General features: G+C 56.0%; 1 protein-coding gene across 3 annotated transcripts in view; it reads right to left on the bottom strand.

The window, feature by feature from the left end:
- The window catches only part of HNF4A (hepatocyte nuclear factor 4 alpha), a gene marked incomplete at both ends in the record, with an annotated part of 36,285 nt that extends 13,055 nt beyond the window's left edge, over positions 1-23,230 (bottom strand). Inside the window, 2 exons of one of the 3 annotated variants that reach the window (XM_082007442.1) lie at positions 337-511; positions 23,182-23,230. In XM_082007442.1, coding sequence (XP_081863568.1) covers positions 337-511; positions 23,182-23,230 — 224 coding nt within the window. Of the gene's footprint in view, positions 1-336; positions 515-4,267; positions 4,389-23,181 lie in introns of those variants that run through there. The other 2 variants (XM_082007440.1, XM_082007441.1) reach the window with 2 other exon arrangements.
- Positions 23,231-24,378: the final 1,148 nt, after the last annotated feature.

Genomic DNA, 24,378 nt, shown 5'->3' with positions numbered 1-24,378 from the left:
CTGCGCTCAGGGCACAGAGTAGCAAGGTGCTCAGCCCCTCTAATAAGGTTTACCCCCCTGGCACCACCTTGCTTGCTGGTCACATCCACTGTTGGCCACATCCATTTGCAAGAACATGTGCTTTGCCCCTAAAGAACAGGGTGAGACCTCCCAGGGTCTTTCCCCAGTGATCACTGAAGGGCAGTCCTAGAGTGAGGGCTGGCCCTTCCCAGCTGAGGGGTGAGGTCAGGGAGGGTGATGGAAGATGCAGGGAGGATGAAGAAGCTGAAGGACCATGCTGCTGTGCTCTGAGGGCTTTGCTGTTCAGCTCCTGAGGACTGTCCCCTCTGCCCTTACCTGCAGGAGTACATGTGGTTCTTCCGGACGCTCCTCCTGAAGAAGCCTTTGCAGCCATCGCAGCTGGAAGCCCCATAATGCTTCCCTGTGGCACGGTCCCCACAGATGGCACACAGTGCGCTAACCCCGATGCTGTTGGAAGTGTTGAGGTTGGATGCTTCTGATGGAGACGTGTCTGCTTGGGGAAGGACACAGGAAGAAGAAGATGGTGAGACAAACAGCCAACATTTCCTAACTCAGTTTTCAGTGAGGGGCTTGATATTTGGAGGAACCAGGCAGCTGCAGCCAGACTGTACAGCAGGGGCTGGCCAGGGAGGTGTGTAATGAGTAGTGGGTGTTTCCAGTGTCTTAAATCATTGCATTTTGTGTGTGCAAAAGCTCCCGGTGTGCCAGGGTGAGACAGCTCTTCCCAAAGGCCTGACTCCAGAGGTGCCCTCAGACAAAGCAGAAACTCATTTGCAGGAGTCAGAGCAGAGCCAAAATTCCTCAGGGATTTGCAGACACTTTGGGCTGCAGTAGCTGCAGTAGCATGACCAGAGAAAAAGCTGGTGCAGAGTTAAAGCTGAGGTATTACGGCTCAGGTTGAGCAGCTGATTTATTAGAGAGGTGTTTGTGTTATAGCCCTGAAAGAGCCCAAGATAGTCCTGAGCAGATGCTATTAGAAAAATGAAGTAGCCAGCTCTCTTTGCTGGAGAGAGTCTCTGCCAGGCGTGGAGCTCGAGCCAGCATAGCTGTTCTTCAGGAGAACAAGACTTTAAGTGCGCAACAAACTCAAATGACTTCAGCTGGAAAACTCATGTGGGCAAACACTACCCATGCAAGGAAGGATGGATCAAGCCAACCCAGAAAAAAAGGTTGATGCTATAGCATGGAGGAGGCTGTATGTTGGGTATCTTCCAGAATCTGGTAGCACCATGGCTGAGAACAATGTGTTTTACAGTCCTTACAGACCAAGGGGGGCTGGCATTTGCAGGGCTTTTTGGGGAAGATGGGGAATTGCTGCAGCCTCTGTAGGAAAGGACACCTGAAAGGCTCAAAACCATACAAGATCTACACTAAAACCCCTCCAGCAAACCAAACAAACCTCAAGGCTGAAGGGATCAGCCCTTAATTCAGTTGATCTAATTGTCCCCTCCCATGCACATTTTCCTGTATCAGCACAGGCACATTCCCCTGCCTCAGTGGAAATCCTGGTCACAAATGATCCCCAGGATCTACAAAGCTATAGAAACCTCCTGGGATTTTAATACCTAAGTCTATTGGTCCCTGGTCTCTGGGTTTGGTAGGGACACAATTGAGGGCCACAGCTGCTCCCATTTGGCACCCAGCAGAAAGGGGGCTGAGTGCTATAAAAAGGTTGGTCCTAGCAGGGCTGCCTTTGGTAGCTGGAGCATGAGTGCTGGGGGAGGCCAGGGCAATGCTGCCTGGGGCAGGGCTACAATTTTAACCTTTATTTTACAGATAAAGGGATATTGCAGCAGGCACTGCACAGCCTCCTCAAGCCATCCCTTGGCATGAGTAACCTGGAGTGAATCCTGTGATCCCTGGCAGTGAGCTGGCATGGGGAAATCTTGAGCCAGCCCCTTCCCTGGCTCTGGCAGCAGCTTTAATTTCCTTGCCTGCTTTCTGTCTTTCTAATTCCTTGTGTCCCTCCTATATTTCTTTCCCAAGTCCATTTGCTGCCTCTCTGTGTCCTTGCCTGGCACACTCTGCCATGTAGCTGCACTCCTCTGCGTTCAGCGCTGCTTGTGCAAAGTGCCTCCCTGCTCCCGAGGCCCTGAGCTCCTCCTGAGCCAGCTCTGGCTGTCTCCCGTCCCTGCGAGCAGTTTGCCTCTAAAAACACATCCCGAGGGCTCAGCTGTATGAAGGTCGTTCCAGAAGGAAAGTTAGATTTCCAGTTTCAGCTAAACATGGGACTTGCACTGCAGAGGAAGGAAGAGCTGATCTGCCTATAATCATGTTACTTGTGTATCTGTGACAGCTCAGATAAATCCCTTTGTAGCAGTGTATCGTGCTGTAATCAGATGAACATAGAACCGGAAAAACTGGCACCACTATCAAAGAAATTACAACATCTTAGTCTAATAGCCAACCGACAATGAAATTATTGCCTAATGGATAATTTTCCAATTAAGTTTATTTTGTAGTGGGCTTCTGGCTGCCACAGTGAAGTGGGTTTAATGGGACTGACTTGGAGTTAAGGTAAACAGATGAAAGAAGAAATCCTACTTAAAAGGTGAGATCTTGCAGTAGAGACTTGTGTTAGGAGGACAGAACCCCCTCAAGAGGTCCCCAAGCCTGTCTGAACATGGGATGCATTTAGTCTGTGACAACAGCAAACTTGGTCACTGCTGAGCAGGCACCTCTGGGCTGGAGCTGCGGAGCTGTGCAGGGCAGGGACTGCGGAGCTGTGCAGGGCAGGGGCTGAGCTCTCCTGCAGTCCTCGGCCAGAAAAGGAGGCAGAGGTTTTGCAGGCAGAGGTGTGGGCAGTGACACAACAGTCCTGGAGGTGAGACCTGCCCCTGTCTGGAGCTGGGCAGAGGATGAGGAGAAGTGTTGGTGCCACCTAACCCAACTGACTCCTCCACCTCTAGGGCGTATTTCATATCACGACTGATCTCGACATACATAATTATTGTGTCCCTCTGCCCCAGGAAGTCCCTGGTCCCGGGGGGAACAAGTTGCAGCCCCCTGTGCAGGAGCCTCTGCGTGTGGGGTGGGAGAGGGTCATGGAGAGGGAGCAAGACCTGGGCTTGTCCCGGAGGGTCCAGATGGGCACTGGCAGAGCTGAAGAGGGCTGCTGTCAGCCCCAAGACTCCTGACTGGGTAGGGCCAGCCTGGGGAGCGGAGAAGGGGCTGAGACCTTGTCTGGCAGGGGTTATTGCACAGCAGAGCCGCTCTGTCCATGACAGAGCAGGTCTGTAATCCAGGGAAGACCCACAGGGGTTTTGAGGGGAGAGCCCAGGCTGCCGGGACAGTCCTCCTGGGACAGGGGTGCCCCGGCAGCTTTGGTGATGCAGCAGGCAGGAGGAAAGGGCTTGGGGCGTCATTTCTGCAGCGTGCTTTGTTTAGTCATTAAGCTCATATTTAGAGAGACTTTAGGGGGACTTGGAGAGGAATCTCCTGTTATCTCTGAGCATTTAGTCACCAGGACTCCTTGGTCCCAAATGGGTGGGCCAGCATTGCAAATCCTGGTGTGTTAAGTGTGATCCTACCCTCCTGAGGGGACAGGAATGCTTGTCTGTCCCTCCCTGGTCCCCTCGCCCCCGCTTCCTGGGCACTGAGCCTCCTGGCCCCGCAGCACTGCCAGGGAGGGGGATCCCATCCTGCACCCCAGCGCTGCACAGGGAAGGGCCTCGGCCTCGGGGCAGCTGCAGGGGCAGCACTTGAATCGCTATTCGTAGTGATTTCTACCCTTGCCAGGCGCTAAATGGCTTTCTGCTCTGGGAAAACCTCGCTCCAGCTGCTGCTGGGATGGGACTGGCTCTCTGCTCTGGAGCCACGGGCTCAGTCATGTCTGGTGAGCTGTCAGCAGCGTTTCACTCAGAAACTTTTGGATAGTCTTTTCTCTTGGTTGGGGTCTGGGGGAGGTGAGACCCCCCTGTGCTCAGCCCCAGCCCCAGTCCCTGGGCTGAGTGTCTGGTGGGGACCCCTGATGGCACTCAGCTCCTGGCGTGTGCCCGTCCCTGAGGTGTCTGGGCTGCAGGGCACCATCCCACCTGCATCGAGCACAACATTTCTCCCCCACCTCTATTTCTCCCCAGGGGAAGCAGAAACCCCCACAGTGAGCTTCTGGGACTCCCCCGGCTGACACCCCTGCTGTGCCCCAGCCCTCCCCGGGAGCATTTCGGCAGCCGCCCCAGGGACTTCTCCTCCTGCAGCCCCCGGCTCATCCTACCACAATGGAGGGGAGAAGACGGAGGGGACTTACCGTTGCCCATAGCCAGCACCTGCATGTTCTCAAACTCCAGAGTGGTATACGCCGGGTCTAGCGCTGCGCTATAATCTGCCATCTCCATGTCTATTAGGGCTTTGGAAAGGCGCATTATCATCAGCAAACACGGGCCAGATTGTACCGATTCCCTTGTCCGAGGCTATTGGCCCTTCTGCCTCTCTCTGCCTTCGCTGCGTCCCCTATCTGTTGTCTTTTATTTCAAATATTTCTCTGAAAGGATTTGCTGAGCCTCAAGGCCTATAGTCCCCAGAGGGGTGGAGGCAGGAGGCAGGGGGTTAATCTTTAATCATCTCACCCACTGCCGAACACTGCTAAGCTGTTTTTTTTTTGGTGGAGCAGCAGTGATTCTTGTTGACTGTTTATTATTGAATCTCGAGGTGCTTTGCCGATCCCAGCTCCCAGGCAGAGGCAGGACCATGGGAGCAGGCGCTCACCGACGAGGGAACACCTTCCCGGGCTATTGACCTTGACGCGTGGCTGCTGGTATTGGTCTTAATTGTAGCTGGGGTGGAAAACGTGGAAAAAACTGCCAGGAGAACAAGGTTGCTCTTCACTTCTGCAGTTGCCTTCCCCTCTCCACTGTTGGTTGCCTTCTCCTCCTGATTTTCCCTTCTCTCACTCCCTCCATCCCTCCCACACCTTTTCCTTTTTCTCCCTCCCCATCAGAGAAGGTCAGCGCCTGCCTGGCAATTTACACGTTGCTATGCAAAGCAACGACGTACGACTCTTTTACTTCCCTATAAAGAGAGTTGTACAGGGGCTGGGTGCCCTATAAACAGATCCCACTCTGGCAAGCAGGGCCAGGGGGTGGCACGGGTGTCCTGGGCATTCCCAGGGCTGCTCCTGTCCCACCGCTGGAGCCACCCTGTGCCACACACCCCCTGGCCTTGGGTTTTGACTGACACATCCTGAAAGGTTCATTAAGCGTTTTACAACGTAGCAGAGCTTTACTCTGCAGTGGGATTTTCCCTTCTGCAGGTGCAGCTGCTGCCAGCTCTCTGCCGCCGGCTCCAATGGTGGCTCTGCCACCTCACCCAGACCTTGGGTCTGACCCTGCTGGTACTGGGCAGCCGCCTGTGCTCTCCTCCTTGCTAACCTGGGTGCTCTCTTCCCCAGCTGACCCTGGGCACATCACTCCTCCACTTTAGACAGGACCAAGATATTTCCATGTAATTGCAAGATCAATGAGTGGGAATTTAATTGATTGCTGAACGGCATCAGCTGGATGGCACAGGAGAACCAGCAATTAATGGTTTGGTATCAGCTCGCTCTGCATTGAAAACTTCCCTGTGATTTTGCAACCAGCAGCGGGTGACTGAGTCCACACGCTGCTGATTTGGGCTCCCAGCTGGCTTGTATTTGTGCTTCCCAGGCACCCCAATACAGCCCTAGCCCTAGTGGCACCCTAAGCCACCCTGGCCACAGTGACGTTGCTGCCACAACATGACACTAAGGTCTCTGGCTCCACAACAGCACGTGCCTTTGGGCAGTGATGCTAGCAACGACTTGCTATTCACATTATAGGACCACAAGGGATTGTTCAACCAGCCCTTGTCCCCCAAAACTATGACCTATGTAGCACTTCCAACCAGCTCTTCTACCCTAAGGCTACAGGTCTTCGGGAGCAAAGCTGAGGGCAGGGGAGAGCCCCTGCTTTCTTACTTGGGATGGGTGATAAAGGATCCTTTGCTGCAGGGGAAACAGTCATCAAGGCTGTGCTCCCAAGAGAGAGAGGCCAGAGCTGTCCACACTCACATGCTGGTGGCTCTTCAGCAGGACCAGTCCTGAGCCAAAAATTGTTTTAACAATGTGCACACTGGGGTGGGGATGCTAAGGTAGAGCATAGGCCCCTCCGTGGCCTCACCCCAGGGTCCGCCTTCCCAATCCTGGCCGGGCCACGGTGATCCCTTTGATTAGATAAATGCTACAGACACTAGGTCAAATATGTGCAGGATTTGCCACAGCGTCTAGTAAAATATTGTAAAAGCATGGCTTGTTTTGCTCTGCTCAGCAAAACAAACCTTTTGATTAAATAGCCTGCTGAGCAAGGAAGGCTGCAAAGGCCATTTGCTCCCTGGGCAGGAAGGATTAAGAGGGCCAGGAATAGACATCAGAGAAGCAGCGTGAGCAGGAGAGCGGCAGATAAGGAACAGGGAAGTTTGGAGAGCATTAGGTGGCTCATGAGGCCAGGACTGTCAATGGGACATGGTGCTTTCCGCCCCAGGGTTGTGTTGACTGTCATTTTCTCACTGCCGGTGTCCTCTATCTATAGCCGGTGCCCCCTCCCAAATCCCTTGTCTCGGTGTGGAGGTTGAGGACCAAACCAGCCAAGGACACCTTGTGCTTCCTTTGCCCCGGAGATGGGCTCATGATGGAAGTGCGTTGGCTGCTCCCGGGGCACGGTTTGCTGGAGGCAACGGATGTCTCCCTGGGGATGTTCTGCCTGGGGGGTCCTTGTCTCCCTCTGACATCCCTGCATGGTGGGTTTTGAGACAGCTTTCCAGTGTTGTCAGCTGTACCAGCTAGCAGGACCCCTGTAGCAGTTTTAGGCTGGAGATGTTCAAGTCAGCAGCTGGTTGTGGGACTGATTCAAACACTTCTGTCCTACAGAAGTTGTTTTGTCATTTTTATTCCAGAGAGAGACAACTCAAAGCTGGCAACCCCCCACTGGTAGGCAAAGGCTGTTCCCAGACCAGATGTTCAGGGGAAGTTCAGCTTTCAGGCCCTCTCCTCTCTCCTCCTGTCCCCCTTTTCTGTGCCCTACACCCACTGTTTCCTACACCAGGAGATGGTTGCAAAGGAGACCATGACAGCTCCGGGGCATGAAGTGTTCTGCACCAAGCGATTATTTAATTTTTATCTGTTGAGCAGTAAATCCTTTCCCACACTGGCACATCATGACGCTAATTCTGCCTTATCTACGTATCCCTGACTGGCAAATCCCCAAAGCAAAAGGGTATTCCATGAAAATAAGATCCATGCTTCTCGATAAATGAGGATCAGGAATAGACTATTTAATAGAGCATTTATGATAAGGATGCCATCATCTACCGTGCTTGCTAAGTCTTCATGTCAAGTGGGTTGAATAGGGTTTTGTAGGATCAAAGGATAACTGAGGTTGGAAGGGACCTTTGAGTCTCTACTCCAACCTCCTGCTGGAAGCAGGGCCAGCTGTGAGAGCAGCATGGGTCGCTTGGGGCTTTATCTTGTCAGGTCTTGAACACCCCCAAGGACAGACACCGCACAGCCTCTCTGGGCAACATCCTTGACTGTCCTCATGCTGAGTGAGTTTCTCCTTAGACACTGTCTGAACCTCTCCAATTTTTATGCCTGTTGATCTCCTCCCTCCATGCACCCTTTGAGGAGCCTGGCCCCATCTTCTTGATGCCCTCTGTGTGGGTTATGCTGCTGCATTTCCCGCTGGCCCATTTCTCCAGCCTGCCATGGGACAGCAGCCCTGCCCTGCAGTGTATCAGCCAAAACCCCTAGTTTGGGTTCACCTGCGGACTTTCTAAGCATGAGCAGTGGTCAGGCTGCAGCCGGGAGCCTTGGGCCCTCGGGTTCTTTGTCTCTTTCCTCTTACAGCTCTGCACTCTCAAGAAATCTCTGGCAGAAATGCCAGTGCCCAGAGCCAGCAGGAGCAACCTCGTCTTACATCAGCGATGCCACTGCTGCCCCTTGCAGCCCCAACTCCACATCACTCCTACCATGTCACTTGCAGCTTCGAGGCCACTGTGGGGCTGGAGTAGCTTTTCCTTGGCATGCAAGTGAAGCAGAGATGGGCTCGGCTCCGAAACCTCTCCAGAGCGGGGAAAGCCCCAAACAAGGTTGGGGCCCCTGCTCAGCCCACCACTGTTTGGCCAAGTGTCTGGGTTTCAGCCAGACCACGACACCGAGCAAGCTGTTGGGGAAGCATGAAGCCGAGTAACAAGACAAAGAACAAAAGTCCCAGGGGAACATCGCCAGTGTAGTCATCTCCACACATGCACAGGTCCTTTCTGCCTTTTTTTTTTTTCCCCTTTGAAATTTCAAATTCCAGTTTGTGGACAAAGTCCTGCCTATCTGAGAATATAGATCTCCGACCACTGACCAAACTCCACTCCAAGCAGTCCCGAGGGCTGCTCTTCCCCTTGCCCACAGTTGCCTCCGCTCAGTCCCTGGATCTGCCAGGATTGCGCAGAAACTTTTGCACTGGAGCAGAAAGCTCGTACTTGCACAAAGTGGATTTTGCATGTTTCAACCTTAACGTCAGCAGCTCCCTTTCTCCACATGGAATGGGAAGGACCATCGTGAATAACCAGGTAGGAGCCTTATCACCTGCAATTCATTTGGGCAGCCATTGCAGATAGAAAATGAGAAGGAGAAACAAGGGCTTCCATTGTGCTTATACCAGCAATTTTAGCTGATCATTTAAATTAGGGAAGGGGAAAAAAAAGGCAGCTTCAGACAGGATGGAAAACGAGAGGGAACATGAGCTCGTGGAGGCAGAGCCACTCTGTGTGGTTAACTGATAACTCCAATTTGCCTCTTCCCTCTCATCTTTTCTGATTCTCCTGATTAAGCTCAACTTATTCTCATGCTAATCATTTCTTGACCTGTTTATTCTGCATTAAAAAATTAACAGAGAGCAGTTAACTGCATGACTTGTTCACACAGAACTGCTACAGATTAGCAGGCAGGCTTTAAGCCTCTGTGCAAGACTTTAGGTTCAAGCAGCCAGTCTGCACAGCTCGAGGATGAGCTTTTTTTTCCTGTTTTTAAAGAACAGCTTTTTCTAAAGTCAATATAAATCCCCCTCCCTTCGTGCCTTAAGTATATTTGCTCTGTGGATATTTCCAAATGGGAAAGATAAAGCCAAGGGCTTGTGTTTTGTCAGACTTTTTGTAAACAGGGATATTTAGGCCACACTGTCCAACCCCTCTGCCTTCTGCCTCAGCGTGCTGTGACTCTGGAGCAGAGTTGTCAGTGTGTTAATAAGCAGCTCCAAGGAATTTGGCAGGAGCCGAGGGGCTGCAGGTCAGGGCAGCTGAAACAAACCCCCGATTCAAGCGGAGGATCTTTGCCTCCATTCCGGTCAATCATATTATGGACACACAGATGGGTGTCCACTCCCGTGTCCATCCCCAGCAGCAGTGAGAAGTCTCCAGGAAAACTGATGATTCAGCAGAAGTTGTTTAGGGTCTGTTTGCCCCTTGCCAGCTGCACGCAGTGTGTCCCTGCCCCAGCAAAACACTTTGTGGAGGTGAAACCAGAAAGATCCACCACCTCCATCCCAGGAGGTGGACCAGAAAGATCCAGCCCCAAGAGGCAAGAGGTGACCGCAGCCACGTGTCAGACCTGTGCCCTGGGGAAGATGCAGGCATTTTATCATCCAGTTCAACCACAAATCACTCTTGGTGATTTATTTTCCCTTGTGCTGAAGCCCCTGTCGCTGTGGTTGGGATAGGTGCTGTTTGGAGCTGGGGGCGATGCCCAGGACAGGCAATGCCTGAGCAGACACCGGACACGCTGTCACTGGTGAGCTTGTGACATGCGGTGGCACCCCGAGCTCCCTGGCACAGCTAAGGGTGATGGAGGCAGCTTCACCACAACCTCAGGCTATTTCTCACCAATGCCAAATTTATCAAAAAGTGGCCAAACCAACCAGAACAGTCCATCCCCCAGACCATAAAATCACCATATGGAGAATCAAGGCAGTTTCTGGGAACGAGGAAGAGACACTTCAAAGGAGATAGCAGGACCTGCTTGAACTCCTCTCCAAAAGCAACATGTGCATTTTAGCCAAAGCTGGGATGGAAGTTGGAGCTGGAGGCAATTGATGGAGCTAAAATAAATAGCTGCTATGCAAAAGTGGTAGGGAAAAAACTGCAAACATGGGGACAGAGGGACCATTTCAGCATATACTGCTATAGCAGTAGCAACACGCTGTGTGCCTTTCATCCCAGGACCAGAAAGGGCTTTATTATCCTGCCTAACAAAGGGTCTGAACACTTGAAGGAGTAATTACTAGTGCTCCTGGGAGCTGTTGTTTTGCAAGGACAGTAAGTTTGAGCTGTTCTCAGAAGGGCAGCTGTGCTCCAAAATGCCAGTGTGTATTTGCAATCACTCTGGCTGCTTTGCAGCCTTCGAAAACAGCATCTGTCCTCTGGGACCTGCAGGTCAGCACTTGTGACTCTGGAAATCTGTCTGCTGTATTTTTATGCAAAATCATGCAATGAGCCTAAGACCAATCAAGGAAGAGGAACTGTTAGATTCATCTTCTTCCATTACACCACAGGCTGCAATTTGTCCCAAGCTACAGCTCCCACCGCTGATCCCACTTGTCCCATACAAACCCTACACTGCGAGCATTGCACTCCATCCAAACCCCAACCCAACGGAGACCCAGACTTTCCAGCAAAAAGCTTTCCTGGATATTTGGGAGGAAATCCAGAAAAGCTCTGTCTTTGCCACGTGCTGTTCCAGATTCACTGTCTGCGCTGGCACATGCTCAGCTTGAATCCAGTGGTTTAAGCCCCATTTAAACAGGGGAGCAGAAGCCACAGGGAAGCAGCAGCACTGGAGAGAGGGTTTGCTGACAGCAGCGAGCACCTATTACCTTCCATGCCTCGCCAGCTCATGCATTTAGTATGGCAGGGATCTCAGCAGCCCACATCTGGCCCTGGAGAGAACTTCTTTAGCAGGTGGATATGATCCCTTTGGAACTGAAGTAACCCTGCAGCTTCCCAGGAGAAAGATCCCTAGTGAGCTCGCAGGCTGAGTCTGGCAGGCAAGCAAGTCTCTCCCTTCACCCCTGCCAGCTGTTGCAGGACTTTTAGGTTTCGTCAACTTTATACATTCATTATATACACACAAAACAGCCCCTGAATCATTCCAGCTGGTGGAGCAATAGGTGGAGGAAGAGAACAGCCAAAATCAACAAAGGTTACAAAGCAAGTTTTACTTTTTTCCAATTTATTTTATCTTTTTGGAAAGGTGGATGCATCAGCATGCCATGCCTGCTCGAAGGGACCTCCAGTCACTGCTGGGGCTCTCGGGATCGGTCCTCGCTAGAAATTAAGACAAAATACTGCAAAGCCCTGGGGGTGTGGAGGGAGATCTGCAGTGGGTCGAGGGCAGTTGGGAGGACGGTCTGAGCCCATGTCCCCAGTGGAGGGCAAGTCAAGGGCTCCTCAAGGGCAAAAAGCATCTTCCTGAATCGGGTAGCCGTGGGCTGCTCCAGCTGCCCTCCTCGTGCCCCAGGCTGGCAGGCAAAGTCAGCCCCATCAGGGGGCTGAACTTGGGGGAAACGTCTCGGGAAGGGGCCACGTGTGTGTGTCTGACGGACGCAGCCTGAGGAATGGTGAAGGCTGCTGAAGGTGGGAGCACTGCTCAGGTCTGAACTGGGAAAGGTAGGTTGGGCATGGGGGGGAAAAAAAAAAAGTGTGGTAAGTTAAAATTTGAGATATTCTGGGTTTTGGAGTCAGAAGGAAACAAGTTAGTGCAAAATGTTTTTTCTCCACAGGGTGTGCAGAGTGCCTGAATAGCCTGTCTTGTCCCCAATGTCCTCAATCGCCAGAGCACAGCAAGTGCCAGAGAGGTAAGTGGGAGCAAAACAGTCCTTAGGAGCTCCATGTCCACGGCTGCTTTGCACCCCTGCAGCCCGTGGCCACCATGGCACTCTCCTGTGCAACACAACCATCCTGTCTGCTGCCACAGAAACAAAACAAACTCAGAAGGAAGCAAGGTACAGGCACACTGGAGCTTTCTACATGCAAGGTTTTTTGTGTGGAGGACAGCAAGGGGAGGGGATCACACATCTCCACAGTCCCATAAACCTGTGGCCAGGACACTGCAGTGCCAAGTGCCTGACTCCCCACTAACAAACAACGTGGCAAACTGCTAATTAGCCTTGAGTGTTCGACCTATGTCTCCAAGACAGTATAACGCTATTACTTGTCCCTTTACACGCCTGCAAGGCCCAGTGTATCATAAAGAAATTAAAATATATTATGACCATAAACTACATCATGTGAGGAAATGAGCCATTTCTAATAAATGTATCATGGGACGCTGAAGCCATGAACTTTTCTAAATCGATCACCAGCTGATAAAGAGCGCAGGTATTTGCTGGGAGCAGCTCCCAGCACGTGGCTCCCGGCGCGATGCTGGCATGGGGAGCTCATCCCGCGGGATGGTGGCTTGGGGTGCAGGCTGCACCAGGAGGCACGAACACCCATGCCAGTGCAAGCCCTACTTGGGGGGAATTGCTCAAGCAAGAGGAGCCCCAGGATTTTTGCTGTGCCCCCGGGGCTGAGCAGAGACTGGTGGGGTGTTTCGTGGTTGAGGCTCTGTGAGGTGCAGCAGTCCTGGGCTCGCACCAAACATGTCTGAGTGCCTGCAAACCGCCCCCTCCGCAGCACTCTGAGCCCGGTCAGCCTCCTCACTGCTTCGCCTCCACGCCGAGGTCCCCATCGGTGCTGGGGCTGAGGGGCTGAGCACTGGGGGGGGCCACAGAGGGAGACCCAAGAATCCTTTCTCCTAAGAGCTCTGTGCAACCGATAAGGTTTCCATTGAAAGTGTTTTTCTCTTAGTTGCAAAAGTTTTTATTATGAGGGCTAGGTAAGGCCCGCTGCAGACCTCTTTGCCTAAGGAGGAGGCAGCAAACAGGGCAGGACCTGAGGCTGTGCTGCAGGCTGGCAGGATCTGTCCTCAGGCCTGCCGAGGCTGCAGCACGGGGCGGTAATGCCAGACGCTGGGAACTGGGCTGAGAATGACCAACTCATTTCCCAATGACTGCAGGCAGTCACCGGGGCGTCTCTGGGACGCCAGCCCGGCTCCACCACCTCTTCCCTCAGGGAGTCACAGCACCCACTCCACCGTGCCGCCCGCCTTGGGGTGTCTCTCTCGAGACCCCCAGAACCAAGCCTGGGGACATCAGCCATCGCCACCCGCAGTCAGGCATGTTCCCTCCACACAGCCGCACGGCAAAACAGAAACCATGGACTTGGGGGTCCCCTTAGATGGGGACCAGCAATACATATGTGGGGGATGAGCATATTTCAGCTGCTCCAAAACCCCGGTGGAGCCCCTGTGGCGGAGTTGCCAGTGCCTTTCATCCACATAACCTCTGCAGCGCTGGCTACGCAGCTACTTCTCTCGCCACTGTGAGTGCCAAGGGGAGTGCAGGGGTACCTGGTGTTTCCTGGAGCAGGTCGTATCTGCTGCCATTCATCTTCCGGGGGCGCTCAGCTCTGCGGGCAGAGCTAGGCGAGTCTCGCCCTCCGACGGGGCCGTCCAGCTGGCGAGCCCCCCACGGGCAGCGGGGCAGGAGCCATGCCTGGAGCTGGCTGCGGTGTGGTGGCGGGGACCGGCTAATCCCTTAATGCTGGTCACAATGAGATTTGATGGGGAGCAGGAGTCTGTGCCGCAGAGCCGCAGGTTTTAAAGGGTTCTGGCCACTACCCGGAGAGGAATTATAAGGTGGCTCTGGGTTTGCGCCCTGCTGCCAGTGCCCACAGCAATGCCCGCTGCTTTCTGGGCCACCTTTCTGAAGTGCCCTCACCCTGGCCTCTGGCCTGCCACTGCATTTCTGCAGGGCAGGGTATGCCCGACCACACATGCAGCTCTGGAGGCTGCTCCAGAAAATGTGCCCAGATGTGTGTAACAGCAGGAGCAGGTCTGAATCCCTCTCTGGGGAGAGGCTGGCCACTTTCGCTTTGAAATGTTTCTATATAAATACCCAGGACACCATATCCTTGAGAAACTACCTTTGTCTCCCCTCCCAGCCACCATGAGAACATGCGGGGACAGGAGAAGCATGGATGAAGCGGGGCAGCAGGCAGGAGCTGCATACCCAGCGCTCCCCATCTTTGGGCAGCCCTGAGCTTTGTCTCCTGCAGAGCCCAGAGAGCATCTGCAACGGTTCAAACCACCCCGGGGGCATCACTGCTGGAGCTCTCCCACAGCTCCCCAGGCATCTGCCTGCGCTGTGCCGGTGCCCTCCTCTCCCCATCCTCTCCCAAGGAAACAGAGACCTGGAAAACTCTCAGGGCTGAGATTTCTTGATTGACTGTGCATGTTGGTGCTGTCAGTGGAAAATCCAGGAGCCTCCATGTCCCAGGCAACCTGAGATTTCAGCTAGTGCCTTGCGTCATAGCCTGGCCAAGCCAAGCCCAGCAGGAAGAAAAGGGGTTTTCCAACTGCCAGGCTACAAGAAAGCCCTCTCTGCCACTGCAGCGCTCCTCTCTGCTTTTCTTTCTGGGGATGAAGTTGCTGTGACATTCCCATGTTGACTCGTTTGGCCCCGGTCCAGAGGGGAAGCTGCTGTGCACGGAGTTTTTTCTCCTCTGCAGGGAGTGTGTGCTGGCATGTGTGGCCCTGCTTAGCCTGGAGGAGGAAAATTAGGTGAGGGATTAGGGTGGCACTTCATGCTGGGTTTTCCCAGGCACCAAGATTGAATGCTGAAAGGGAGAACTGGGCATCTTTGCAATGCAGCCGGCCATGGCCCCAACCAGGGCTGGGAGTGAGCATGTCCTTGCTCAGCCTCTGTGCCCGGAGGAACTGACTGCAGGGCCAAGCCCATCTGAAACACCCTTTTTTCTGCACTTTCCTTCCTCCACTTCCCTTTCCTCCTGCCAAGCCCGCCTCTGCTTTTGCTATGCTGAGGAGGGGGCTCGTTTCTTCCCTCCATAGACTTCAGACCCCGAGAGCCAGCTCAAAGGCACAAGTCTAACGGAGAAAAGCCGTTCCTAAACTGTTCCTGTCCTGTCTCAGTGAGCCTCCGCTCCCACCTGGGGCTGCCTGGGGTGCATTCAAATGACTTTGGAGAGCACATGGCTGCCAGCAGTTTCCAGAAGGCTCCTGATGGGCCAGGGATGGGGAATGACCAGCAGATCCGTACCCGGGCTCTGTGCCCGGGGAAGGGGCGCGCTGGCAACGGGGGCAGATGCCCAGCATGCCTGCGTGGAGCAGCATCGCGGGCAGGGCTGGGTCTGAACTGTGTGTAACCCCGTGACACCTCCCTTCACCCCTCTGTTTCCACACCAGTTTTAACGCCTGTAACATGGAAACACACCCAGGTCAGGAGAGATTTCTCCTAGGTGGTGGCAGTCCTGGGACACACACCCATGGACGAGCTGTGGGCAGCACCTGGCTCTGCTTCCACCAGGGTGTCCACACAGTGGCAAAGCCACCACCTCCTTCCCACCACCATTTAGGCCCTGAAGGCAGCAGACTCCAGGCAGGGCAGCAGCCAGGGCTGTGGATCTGAAGCCCGACTGTTGGTCCCCTTTCCCCTCCTGCCTCTTTATTCCACCCTTCCCTTCCCGGTGCTGCCTTTGCCCTGCCGATGCCAGGCTCTCTGCATGGGCTGGTTCCCTCGGGCCCCCATCGGTGCCTTCTCCGCTCCTCCCTGCCAGGGCACCTCGACCTGGCTGAGCCTGCCTGTCCCTGGGACAGGACCCGCTCCTGCTCATGAGCCACGGCGGCTTCAAGCCAGAGGCCATGCAGCTTGCTGCCGGGGTCCTGAAGCACGGGCAAGGTTTTTTCCATGGGGTGGTTGCTCTTTTGTGCCTTCTGCTGAGCCCCCCAGTGTTGCCCTATCCACTAACCTGACACCCTGCCCCGCCTCACAGTCCGTGGCCAAATTCCCTGGCGCAACATCAGCACCAGCAAATCCTCTCCCCAGGCTGGGCTGCTGCTTTTCACCGGGGCGGTGGGGTGGACCTGCCATCCCGATGGACGTGACGGTGTGGGATGCAGGATCTGCACAGTCAGCTGGAAACCCTGGGCAGGCTGGCACGCTGGAGGTGAGGAGCAGCAGCTTCTTATTACAGGGCGTCGAGGCTTTGGGGACCATGCAGCAAAATGACAAGCCTCCCCTGAGAGCAGGGGGGGAGAGAAGTGGCAAGCGGGGCGGGAGGAGCTGGGCTCTGCAGCCTCTGTGAAAATCTCTGGGCCATAAATGCGGTGCGGTGGCTGTTGTTTATGTGTCGGCAAACACGTCGAGTGGGCTCGACTATTGATTCTGACCGTATAAAAGAGTGTTGTGGCACTTGTTCAGGTTTGCGCAGGTTTTACAGCTCTTGTTCTGGGAAGTGCCGTGTATTTGGTTTTGCTCCTTCCTTCAGGTCTCTCTGTTGACATTGGCTCTCCTAGCCAGAGCGTTGGGCCATGCCAGGAAGCTGAGTGTATGGCTCTCCCTGTGTTTCCCACTTTCCCAGGGGTTATCGCTTATAAAATCTTGCACACACCCATGGCCGGGACAGGTTTCTGGTGCAGAGGCAGGTGAAAGGTGCCCGCTGGTCCCATGTTGGTGGGTTCGGGTGTCCCACGCTCGGTGGCAGGAGATGAGCCACCTATCCCGATGGATGAGTTTTAGGGTAGATGATCAAGGCCAAGGGGAAGGTGCTGCCCTGGGCAGCCTGGGGCAGGGTGAGCAAGGTGAGAGATCCGTAGGGCTGCAATGAAAATTGGGGTGTCAAACCGGCTTGGGTGTCTGGAGAAGGAAAAGGTGTCAGAGCTCCCACAGCATCACCACAGAGGAGGCAGCCCATGCGTGGTGACCCACAGCATGAGGCCCACAGTATTCCTATTCCCCACCTTCACTCTTCCCACTGACAGATGCCAGCACTGCCTGAGCCCGCATGGACACCTTAGTGCTGGGGGCTCAGAGGGCTTGAGCCCACGGTGATGGCTCCCATCCGCCCCTCAGCACCAGGGCTCCTGGCACCACAGGGCTGCAGCCGGAGTCCCTCCAGTGCCTGCAGTCTTTTGGGATAGAAATTCCGGTCCAGCTGCGCAGACCCTCAGCTTTTTAGAGCCGGGATCCACCTACTCCTCAGCTGCTGGTGCCTTTCCACAGCTGCTCACTCTGCATGGAGCTGCTCACTCTGCATGGAGCTGCTCATCTCACACCTTTGGTGCAGCTGCCAGAGCCCATCATTATTTTTTGAGGCATGTATTTCCTGAAGGGATTTGCTGGGTAATTTCTGTTGATGCTCAGGCTGAAGCTCGGACAGGAGTGGTTCCTGAGAGTAATTGCTTCTGGGGCCTGGCTTAGCTCAGAAGCCCCGGCAGGAATGTGGTGCCTCTGCCCAGCGCAGGCAAGCAGAGCCATCAGCCCTGGGTTCATGATACAGCCACTACCTTGAAATTTGCCTTCCGTGAAAATTCTGCAACATTTGTCGTTTCCACAAACATTTCTGCCAGGAACCTTGTTTGCTTGAATATTTGAGGAAAGCAAACAGAGAAGGAGCCTGAACACAAACAGTCACGGATATTTTTTTGCAGTCTTTGCTCTGTTCTAACCCCAAGCCAGCCAGCAGAGACACTTGCAGGTGTCCCCCCTGCCCAACGGACCCCTTGGCTCTGCCCTATGCACTGCCCCGTTCCCCGCTGCTGGCCCTGGTTCTACGGCAGGTATTCCTGTATTTAAAAGAAAACCGTTTTTTAATCACATTTAAGAAATGTCAGCAGAAGACTAACCGAGCACATCCCCGTGAAGGCTGTCTCGCAGACCTACCCCTGCCCCGCGGAGCTCGGTCTAGCTCCCAGACACTCCTCACACCTTCCCAGCCTCGCGCCGCTTGCCGCCCAGAGCCGGAGCTCATTGCCCACTGACAGCAGCCCTCTGTGCTCGCTCCCCCTTATAAAAATACCATCGTCTTTTCAAGCGAAGCCAAAGACTAGGGACTGCTTCTGGCCTGATAAGTGGCCAGGGGAGGCGGCTGCCCCGGAGAGGTGGAAGTCACAGCCCTGCGGGCAAGCACAGCCGCCCCGTGACACTGAGCAGCATCCCTGCAGCCCCCCGTGATGGGGGGAGCATCCCCAGTGCTTCCCCAAGGAGACCTCCACCAAGCACCAGCAAAGAGCACTCAGGGTCAGGCCAAGGCAGCTAAAGCAATGATTGTCCTTTTTGCATCCCATCTAAATACCAGTGCTTAGTCTTGGATGCAGCAAGACCCTGCTCAGCCGTCGCTTGCCCTGGTAAGTGCTGACGCTGCCAGCACCAGTGTTACAGCCACCACAACAGCCAGTGGGGACGGCAGGAGTGGGGACAGGGAAGGATCTGCACCGGGTGTCCTAACACCCACCGACCCCTGACAGCCTCCGGGCCATGGACACAGAGCACAGGGAGCAAACGTATTAAGTAGCAGCTGACATGAGAAATCAAGGGGGAGAAGCTCCGTTTGGGTCATATCTAGGGGAAACCTATAAAAAATTTGATCTACTTGGCAATGAGAACTAATTGCTTCACAGTGAAAAGTAAAAGTACTCAGAAATTCTGCCTCCTTTTATGTTCTTCAGCTGAAACTATTTACCACATCTGACCAAAACGCCTGAGCAGCTCTGACGTCTCGCATTTTTCAGCGAATTTCCAAAGCTGCTTTACTGAGCTGGCCCTGATCATGCGCCGGTCCTTGCTGTAACCACCAGCCCCAGGTAACCACCGGCCCCGGGGATCCCCAGCTCCGAGAGCGGCTCCCGAAATACAGAAGAGCGGTGCTGCCCGCACTGGGATTGAGGGCAATTTCCCAGATTGCATCCTGAGTCTCATCCGGAGGGTAAAGGTGGAGCCAGGGGCTCGTCATCTTCTTGCTGCCTGGGAGAGGCCCGTTCCCTCACCCCCTCTCCATCCCTGACCCTCTCGCACACCCATTTACAGCCTCCCCCAGGGTTTAGCACCAGCGTGCCCAGAGGAGCTGTTTCCAGCTCACAGCCCACGCTCAGCGGGCGCTGGTGGGGATGCAGAATGTGCTCCTAGCCCCACGGCTCTCCGGGAGCTGGGGCATCACTCCCTTCTCACGCAGGGACCCGTGCAGAGCGCTGGGGACAGGACACCTCCATCACCGCCTGCCAGGGCATCCTCCGAGTCCTTTACACAAGGCACAGGTCTGATGGGGGGGAAATAAGTGCCCCCAAAGTATGGTTTAGGGGGAATGCCGGTGGCAGTTCAGGGCAGGGAGGAATGGGGATAGTTGCAGTAACTGCAGTGGGGGGATGCCCCACTCCCCGCTTTTACTGATGCCACTGAAGAGTGGGCTAGACACGCTTGCCGTCCTGCAGCCAAATGCGGGTGCCCTTAGAATATGTCCCTGGCTTCAAATGGGTGCTGAGATGCTGGAGCCTCTGAGATGGATAGGGAGACGGAAAAATCTTTCCATCAATCAAAGGAAGCTGAAAATAACTGTATGACCCCTCCAAGGCTGAAGGCTCATCTGGTGGAACCTGATGTGCATCCGCTGGCAGCGCCCCGGCAACGCCAGTGCAACGCTGGTGCAACGCCGGTGCAGCACCGGTGCAACATCGGTGCAATGAAGGTGCAATGCGGGTGCAATGCCAGTGCAACGCGGGTGCAATGCCAATGCAAAGCCAGTGCAATGCTAGTGCAATGCCAGTGCAATGCCAGTGCAATGCTGGTGCAACACCGGTGCAATGCGGGTGCAATGCTGGTGCAATGCTGGTGCAACGCCAATGCAATGCCAGTGCAATGCGGGTGCAACGCCGGTGCAATGCCGGTGCAATGCGGGTGCAACGCCGGTGCAACGCCAGTGCAACGCTGGTGCAACACCAGTGCAATGGTGGTGCAACGCTGGTGCAGCACCGGTGCAACATCGGTGCAATGCGGGTGCAATGCCAGTGCAACGCCGGTGCAACGCTAATGCAATGCCAGTGCAATGCTGGTGCAATGCCAGTGCAACGCTGGTGCAATGCCAGTGCAACGCCGGTGCAACGCCGGTGCAACACCGGTGCAATGCGGGTGCAACACCGGTGCAATGCAGGTGCAATGCTGGTGCAACGCTGGTGCAACGCCGGTGCAACACCGGTGCAATGCGGGTGCAACGCCGGTGCAATGCAGGTGCAATGCTGGTGCAACGCTGGTGCAATGCGGGCGCAATGCTGGTGCAATGTGGGTGCAACGCCGGTGCAATGCAGGTGCAACGCCGGTGCAATGCCAATGCAATGCCAGTGCAATGCTGGTGCAATGCCAGTGCAACACCGGTGCAATGCCAGCTGGAGTGGCCTGTCCTGCCGAGGGCCGGGAGCCGGCCGCCTGTGAGGGCAGCGCTGGCGGGCACGGCTGGGGCTCAGCGCCGACACTGCTGTGTGGAGCATCCCTGCGGCTTTGCAAGGGAATAAACTTCCCGGTGACCCTGGGAAGGGTTCGGCCACCACTTTGCCATCTGCCCCATGGCGCATCCTGGCTGCTGGGCCCAACCTGCTGCCCAGCCCAGCCCCGTGGAGGTGCAGGCTCCCGAGGAAGCCAGGCGCTGCCTGGTCCCCCATCCCTGCCAGCACTTCCTCGCCTCTATTTGGATAACTTTTTCACCCGTTTATTTATGAGGACTCCCCTTCTTCTGCCAACACTCTGAGTTTCCTCTCACTTTGGTCTGGGAGGCCTGTCTCGCCTTTTTATTCTTATTATTTTTCTCTCTCCCCCCTTGCAAGGCCCCAGGCTCCGCAGCCCGGCCGCGGGAGAGGCTCGCAGGCAGCGGGTGCTGGCTGGAGCACGCCTTTGTTTGGCCACGGGAGCAATGGGGAGAGCGGCTGCAGGTGGGACGTGCAGCGGTTCTTCCCCAGCCGCCCCGCAGCGCCCAGCTCCGCCTGCACCTGCCCGGCTCGGCCCACGGCTCGGTCGCTGACCCTCAGGCTGAAAAATTAGGAGAACATCAGGATTAAAAAATAAAATCAGGAGCAAATTGACAGCGGAAAGATTTGCCTGCCTGTGTTTAAGGTCACCGGTGTGCTGGCGCTGGCAAGCGGCTGCTGGCATTAGAGCCAGCTGCAAGTGGGCAGAAGAACTTAATCCTGAGTGATTAAAGAGTTTGTTCAGCTCCTGGGGTTGCATGTCAGGCAAAGCCTGTTGCTCGCTGCCAAAATGAGGCTGGCTTTGCACCCCAGGGCAAAGCAGGACACCAGCACCCTGGATTTGGGGACGCCCAGACGTGTCTCCCAGGCTGACGGGAACATCACCTGAGCCTCCCCTTCTCCTGCAAACACGAAGGCAGGAGTACGTCCCCGTGGGCTGGGCGGGTCAGGACCCATCTCCCCACCAGCAGCAGAGAGGGAGGAGTGTCCCTTCCTGCAGGGCGACGCGCTCCGGGCTCAGCCCGGAGGATGCTCCGCGCTCGCTCCTGCTGGACCAGCCCATGGAGGTGCCCTCGCTCCAGGATCCGACCCTCCATACGTCTTAGAGGCATCACCTTCGTTTCACCAAAAAAGCCTTCGTTTTACCCGCTCACGAGCAGCCTTCACCGTGTGGCTCCTTGCACGTTGCCCCAGCAGTGCCAGCTGGGCACAAACCCACAACCTGCGCTGAACGCAGCAGAAAAACTTGGCGTTTCTCTGAGTCCAGCTTTACGCGAGGCCCCGTCCCGCTGCTGGCTCCCGCGGCCCAGAGCCGTGGGTGACGGCAGCTCCTTGGGGCCTCGGCTCCTGTGGGCCTGGCACGTACAAACGGGCAACCTGATAAAAACAGGCTAAAACTCAGCGTTTTGTAACTGCTTGACTGTAGCTCCCTGCTCCAGCTCAGCCCAGCAGCACTACTGCAGATCCTATGCAATTCCTACACGTTTCCATTGCAACGGGCCGCAGACCCACAGAAATGCCGATGAGCCCCACGTCTGGCCATGGGTCACCATGAGGCCGTGTCAGCCGAGACTGAATCGGCTCTGGAGAGCACAGAGGTGCCGGGGCTGGGGCAAGGAGGCACGGGGCCTTGCTGCGGCGTGGGTGCCCAGCACGGGGCAGGTTAGGGCTGGAGCTGGCACCCGTAGGAAGCTGCATGCCTGGAGCGTGGGCTGGTGGGGCTGTGCGTGTTCATGAGTGGGGTGTGGTAAAGGAGAAGAGGAGCAGGATGTGAAAAATACAGTGAGGAGAGGCGAGGTAGAATGTTGGAGAGCCGTGAGATGTGATGGAGAGAGATGGAGAGCCAGGGGAAGTGGCAGAGAGCCATGAGGAAGTGATGGAGAGCCACGGGGTGTGATGGAGAGCCACAGGGTGTGATGGAGAGCCACGGGCAAGGGATGGAGAACCTTGTAACTGTGAAACCTCGTCTGCTGGAACCTCCCTCCATGCCCTGGCCATGCCCAGGTCACACGGGACCAAACCAGCCCCGGCTCCTCGCCTTGCAGCGATGCCGCAGCATGGGCACGTTTGGACCCATCCGGAGGGTAACGGCAGGCTGACGACAGCCCGGGCCGGGGGACCCGTCCCCCCATGCGCATTTGCTGGCAGCTGGCATCTGGCACGGCCAAGGAGAGCCGCGGCGCAGGGCTGTGCCACGCGGCGAGCGCGGGCGCAGGCCTGGCGGGCATCTCCCTGCGGCCAGGGCAGCCCGGGCAGCGGCGTGCCGCCCGACGCGCTGCGCCGCGGCGGCTGGAGGCTGCGTGCGTGTGGGCACTACGGCCCCTGCCGCGAAACCTGCCCAGCACTAAAACCAGCCCGGCCCTCGGCGGGGGCAGCAGCGCTGGCGGGCGCCCGCTGTGCCCGCTCGCGCAGCCCGGGCGTGCCACGGGCCGCCCGCAGCCTTTGCATCGGGGCCGGCGGCGTGGCCCAAGGCAGCACGTCACCTCCTTCCTAAACCGCTTCCACTTCTGCTGCAAAGCCTGCAGCAGCCCCTCTGCCAGCAGGTCGGACTGCTCTGCTCCCTCGGGCACGTGCCTTCTTCTTCAAGCCAAGCAGAGTGAAAGAGAGAAAATACGTATATATGTACATATATTACATAAAATTAATTGGGGACCCTTTTTCTGCCTCCATCTCCAGCCTTTGCGGGTGCCTGAGCTGGTGGGGGCCGGGCAGCGCGGCGGGGCCAGGCCGTGGGGCCGGGGGCCGCGGGCCGCTCCCAGCCCCGCTTCCCACGAGCGACGGCGGGGCGGCAGCGCGGGCGATGGGAACGCTGTACTCACCATATGGAGCCTCCATCTTAGCGCTTAGCTGGGTGCTTACATTGACCATGTCTCGCCGGCTACTGCTATGGGGACTTGGGGCGAAAACCAGAGGAAGTAGAGGAATAAAAAGAAATCTAAATAAATAAATAAAAATGTCTTTCACTAAGGAACTAGGTGAAGGCAGGAGGGAGCGTGGAGAGGGAGGGCGAGGAAACCTGCCTCTCCTGTTATCTTATTGATTCGCTTAATCAGGGCTAATGTGGGTGGAGATGTTAAATAGTAACCAAGCTCTTATGGAAACCAATCTGCAAGGTGCCGTTGCTGTAGCTATAGTAACTGCTGCCAAGCTAGAAACTCAAACACGGCTTTTACTGGACCCTTTTGGGGCTCCCATTCCCACCCGGCGTCAAGGCCGGGGCAGACGCCGGGCTGGGGTTCACCCCCGGCCATGGGGGACCGGGGCGGCCGGATCCAGCTCCACAGAGCCGCGGGTGCGGCCGGTTTCTGTGCCGTCGCCCAGCCGTGGTGGGAAACCCCGGGCTGGGCCTGCCTGCGGGCGAGGGGCCATGGGCCGAGCCGTGGGGTCTGGCACGTGCTGGCACGGGCAGGGCAGAGCCCGGCCGAGGCACGAGGGGCGAAACGCCCTGGCCGAGGTCCGGCACTTGTTCCCTCGGTACAAAACTGGAGGGGTCACTTGGGGACGGGGAGCCGCAGGGATGCTGCGGTGGGATGCGGGGTGGTACCCTGAGCACGGGGCCGGGGGGACCTGCAAGGCACTGCAGCCGCTCACAGACGTCTGTGCTCCTCCTGGGCCGTGGCACCCAGGAGGAGCCCCGGGGACCTCATGGTCCGGGGCGTGCGGATGCGGTCCCCGACCTTGGGGTAGAGCCCTGTGCCGCTGGTGGCTCCGTGGCAGGAGCAGCCCCGCTCCCAGCGGGCTGTGCTGAGGCACGCAGGGCCATGTACAAGAGGTGTTGCTGAGGTGACACCAAATACATGAGGGATCCAGAGCTGGAGCTGGAAAAGCGATCAGCTGGCAGCGCAGGGCCTCCCGCATCTCCCATGCGTTTCGGGAAGGGACCAGGCCAGAGGAGGCACCGATGGGTGCCTGCCAGTCCCAGGACACTCCTACACCCCAACTACCCAAACCCTGCAGCCCCGAGGGGACAAAATTAGGGACATCTGCTCCTCTGGATGGAAAAACACATCCTAAAG

The sequence above is a fragment of the Phaethon aethereus genome (genome assembly GCF_964289735.1).
Source record: "Phaethon aethereus genome assembly, chromosome: 16".
NCBI classification, from domain to species: Eukaryota; Metazoa; Chordata; class Aves; order Phaethontiformes; family Phaethontidae; genus Phaethon; species Phaethon aethereus.
Note: the sequence above shows the minus strand (reverse complement) of the source record. Positions and strands in the feature narration are given on the sequence as shown.